This window comes from Spinacia oleracea, chromosome 4, assembly GCF_020520425.1.
Source record: "Spinacia oleracea cultivar Varoflay chromosome 4, BTI_SOV_V1, whole genome shotgun sequence".
NCBI lineage: Eukaryota > Viridiplantae > Streptophyta > Magnoliopsida > Caryophyllales > Amaranthaceae > Spinacia > Spinacia oleracea.
This window is the reverse complement of record NC_079490.1, coordinates 168,175,057-168,178,951: the sequence shown is the minus strand read 5'-3', so window position 1 is coordinate 168,178,951 and position 3,895 is coordinate 168,175,057. Positions and strand designations below refer to the sequence as shown.

Here is a 3,895-nt window from a genome sequence, read left to right as displayed (position 1 = left end):
GTCCTAAACTCACCTTCCTTCTTTAGTTTCCTTCTAAAGCTTCTGAAAGCGTTGATTTCGTTTTTCCCCTTTGATTTCCTTTCCTTCTTGATCACGGCATTAATTTTAGTGCCAGATTTGTTTCCTATTTTCCTTCTTTCCTTTTGCTTTGTAATCACGTTGATCAATTCAAAATTTTCTCTCTCCTCTTCTAAAGCCATTACGCAGTTTTTCTCTTTCAATTTTGCTGATTTCAATCTTCATGGCTTCCTCTGTTTCAACATTATGCTCTATGAATGATTTTACTAGCAAAGCTTCCATTGATGCTATACTTGCTGAAATTAATGCTGATAATTCCTCAATACTCTCTGCGTTGATGAAGGAATGTGAGTTTGATTCAATTATTTTTTTTGGTTTTTTTTTTTGTTTTGCGATTTTGATTTTGCGATTCTGATTTTGCGATTTTGATTTTCAATTGTGATTAGATTCAATTGTGATTAAAATTCTTTTTATATTTGTTTTTTTTACGTTTATAGTTGTATTAGGTTTTAGTTTGATGAAACTTTGTATCGTTTTTTAATATTTTGAATATTTTTCAGACTTTCCAATTTTCTGGAAAATTTACACTTGTTGTTTTTGATGATTTTGAACATTATTCACCTATATTATGAACATGACTTTGGTATTTACTTTTGTCAATGTTTTTTTCGTTGTGATTATGTTATTTTCGCAACACATTTATTGAAGTTTATGATTATGAACATTTGGTTTTAATATATGAACATCGTACAATCTAAATTGAACATCATCTTTTCCCTCTATTTTTTAACAGTGTCTAAAGAAGTAGTAGTGGTTGAAGAAGCATCTGCATCAGAATTAATGTTAAAAGAAGTTAGGAGTGATGATGAAGCTTATGAAATGTATAATGATTATGCATTTAGGAAGGGTTTCAGTATTCGTAAGGGATTAATTAGGACTAGTCGTAGAACTGGTTTGTGGATTATGCGCAGATTTCTTTGTTCTAATTCTGGCTTTAAAGATGTTAAGAAGGAAACGTTGAGGAAGTATGAGAGGTCTGAATTGCGTACAGGTTGTACTGCTTTTATTCAGTTTTCTATTACCAATGAAGGTGTTTGGACTGTGGTGAGGCATAACATGACTCACAATCATCATATGATTCCCGCTGACAAGAGATACTTGCTTAGGTCTCAAAGAGATATTACAGGGGAGCAGCTCAAGTATCTTAGTTCAATGAAAGCCAGTGGTTGTAGAGTGTCTGATTTGCTTCGTGCAATGAGAAAAGAAGTTGGAGGATCTCCTAATTTAGGGTTTATTACTGCTGATGCATACAACGCTTTAGCTGCTGAAAAGGCAATGAAACTTGATGGTAAAGATTGTAATCAGTTAATTAGGTACTTTGCTCAAAGACAATCATCTGAGAGTGATTTTTATTATGATTTTGAGTTAGATGAACATGGACATTTAATTAGTTTCTTTTGGAGGGATGGAAGGATGAAAAGGGATTATGAATATTTTGGTGATTTATAGGTGTTTGATACGACATACCGGACAAATCGGTATGATATGATATGTGCACCATTTGTTGGAATGAATCATCATTGCAATAATGTAGTTTTTGGTTTGGGGTTCCTGGTTAATGAGCGTATTCCTTCTTTTATTTGGTTGTTTGAATCTTTTTTGCGATCAATGGGTGGTGGAATACCTCAAACTATAATGACAGATCAAGCTCCTGCCATTGCTGCTGCTATTAGGGATGTGTTTCCGGGTGCTAGTCACCGTTTGTGTACATGGCATCTTGGAGAGAATTCAAAGAAGAATATTGCTACGCAGAGAGCTATGAAAGGTTTTACTGAGTTGTTTAGTTATCTTCTGAAGTACTGTGATGCTGTTGCTGAGTTTGAACATTATTGGCCAAGGTATATTTCCTTTTTATTCTCATGTTCAATTCTTTATAGGTGTTGTTCAATTATAAAAACGTAATATTCATATTCATTTTAACTTTCAGGTTCATTAAGCACTATAAGTGTGAGAAGAATGTATGGTTGAATAATTTGTATGTGATTCGAGAGCATTGGTGCCGTGCGTATTCTAAGGATACATTCTCTGGTGGAGCTTTGTCTTCTCAAAGGAGTGAATCGACTAATAATTCTATTAAAGATAGGTTGAGGAAAACAGATGGTTTATGTGATTTTTATCACTTGTTTTTAGATGTTATATCTGCATGGCGTAGCAAAGAAAATCACCATGATTATCGTGTATTGAGGGGAAATCGGCATATGGCTGCTGCCAATGTTAGTATACTTGTGCATGCAAGGAAGGTGTACACTAGTTATCTATATGTGAAGTTTGAGGAGCAGTTTCTGAGAGGAATTTCATTGAATCAGGAACGTACATTTGAAGATGCAGAAAAAGTTGTTTATCTGATATGGAAGCCTGTTACTGCTGATTTGATAAGGCATGAGGTTACGTTTAACAAAATTACATTTGAGTCCAATTGTACATGCAAGCATTTTTCTGAAGTGGGTTTATTGTGTTCTCATATTCTTCGTATATATAGTATACATTGTGTTTCTATGTTACCCGAACAATACATTTTGAAGAGGTGGACGAAAGCAGCTATGTGCAGCGCTGTTGTTGATGAACAATCCTCCAAAGTAAATGTTGTTCCTGCTTCTGTTTGGAGATTTCAAACTATGAGGAAGTTTGTTCGTTTGGTTACATCTTGTCAAGATTTCCTTGAAGCTAGAGTAGAAATTGATACCGCATTTGATTTGTTAAGGCAAAAGGTTGAGAGTGTTAGGGGTGCTATTGATTTTGCAGAGCCGGTTGAGGGCATTGATGTTCCTGGTCACGATGGAAAGGATGGTCCATCCATTAAAGATCCAAAAAAGCGTAGGAAAAAGGGTGAGACAAACGAGAGGCCTAAGGGTATTGTTGAGAAGGAGTGTAACAAAAAGAAGGCTTGGAGGAAACGTGCTGAAAAACATGCTGAAAATGTTAAAGCTAAAGCGCAAGCTTCTGTTCAGGTTATTTGTTTTACATGAATTTTATATGTTGTACATTTATATTTAAATTTTGAACATTGTTAATGAAAAGTTGAATATCAATTTTTTAGGAGTTTGATGCTTTGGGAAATCCTCTCCTTTATTCTCATCCAAGTTCTGGCTCAGAGTTGCGTGTATTAGGTTCATCCCTTGAGGTTAGTGTGTGAATATGAATAAAAAAATAGTTTGAGAATATGCTTTCAAAACTAAATATATTTCTTTATAATGTGTAGAAAGGTATTTCAGGAAAGAGTGTAGTACCTGATTCTGTGCAGGTATTATCTTATTTATGAACATTGTTCTTCTAACTTTGAATATTACATTTGATTAATTGAATATACGAATTTGATGCATATGTAGGAGGATATTTGTGGTAAGAAAGCAATACCAGATGTTGTGGACTCTTTGAAATGTTTTGTTCAGGTATTTGAACATATATCTCTTACTTATGAACATTTTTAGTCATTTATTGTACATTGTTTTCTAATATTTTATGTTTTTGGTAATGTAGGGTGGTTTTGGTTCACAATCTAAGAAAAGGAAAGGAATATATTCGGAATGCGCTCCAATTTCTGCTAACACGGAATTGAATTCTCCTGCTGCTCGTGTATCGCTTTATGATGAGATTATGGCCAATTTTGATAAATAATTTTCGTGATATGTAATTTCCGATATTTTCTATTTTTTGAATTTCATATGTGATACGTTTGATTAACTCGTTTTTCGATTTATGTTAAACTTTGGTTTAAGATAATTTTTGATGTTTCTTACATTATTGTTACTGTATCATATTTGAACATTTGGTGTTTATCATTGAAAATTTTAAATGCGAATTTGAATAAATGAAATTA

At 33.5% G+C, this 3,895-nt stretch overlaps 2 protein-coding genes across 2 annotated transcripts; both read left to right on the top strand.

Moving 5' to 3' along the window:
* Positions 1 to 241: 241 nt before the first annotated feature.
* On the top strand, positions 242 to 1,527 carry LOC130472144 (protein FAR1-RELATED SEQUENCE 5-like). The gene is made up of 2 exons (XM_056842607.1): positions 242 to 365; positions 812 to 1,527. Exons 1-2 carry the CDS (start codon positions 242 to 244, stop codon positions 1,525 to 1,527), a joined length of 840 nt encoding a protein of 279 aa, XP_056698585.1.
* A 36-nt stretch (positions 1,528 to 1,563) lies between these two features.
* On the top strand, positions 1,564 to 3,693 carry LOC130472143 (protein FAR1-RELATED SEQUENCE 5-like). The gene is made up of 6 exons (XM_056842605.1): positions 1,564 to 1,916; positions 2,006 to 3,026; positions 3,116 to 3,199; positions 3,278 to 3,319; positions 3,405 to 3,467; positions 3,556 to 3,693. Exons 1-6 carry the CDS (start codon positions 1,564 to 1,566, stop codon positions 3,691 to 3,693), a joined length of 1,701 nt encoding a protein of 566 aa, XP_056698583.1.
* Positions 3,694 to 3,895: the final 202 nt, after the last annotated feature.

Coding starts and splice junctions, on each gene's coding strand:
- LOC130472144 (XM_056842607.1), top strand. CDS start 242: ATGGCTTCCTCTGTTTCAACATTATGCTCTATGAATGATTTTACTAGC. Junction 366..811: donor CTCTGCGTTGATGAAGGAAT/GTGAGTTTGATT, acceptor ATTTTTTAACAG/TGTCTAAAGAAGTAGTAGTG.
- LOC130472143 (XM_056842605.1), top strand. CDS start 1,564: ATGATATGTGCACCATTTGTTGGAATGAATCATCATTGCAATAATGTA. Junction 3,027..3,115: donor AAGCGCAAGCTTCTGTTCAG/GTTATTTGTTTT, acceptor TCAATTTTTTAG/GAGTTTGATGCTTTGGGAAA. Junction 3,320..3,404: donor TAGTACCTGATTCTGTGCAG/GTATTATCTTAT, acceptor ATGCATATGTAG/GAGGATATTTGTGGTAAGAA.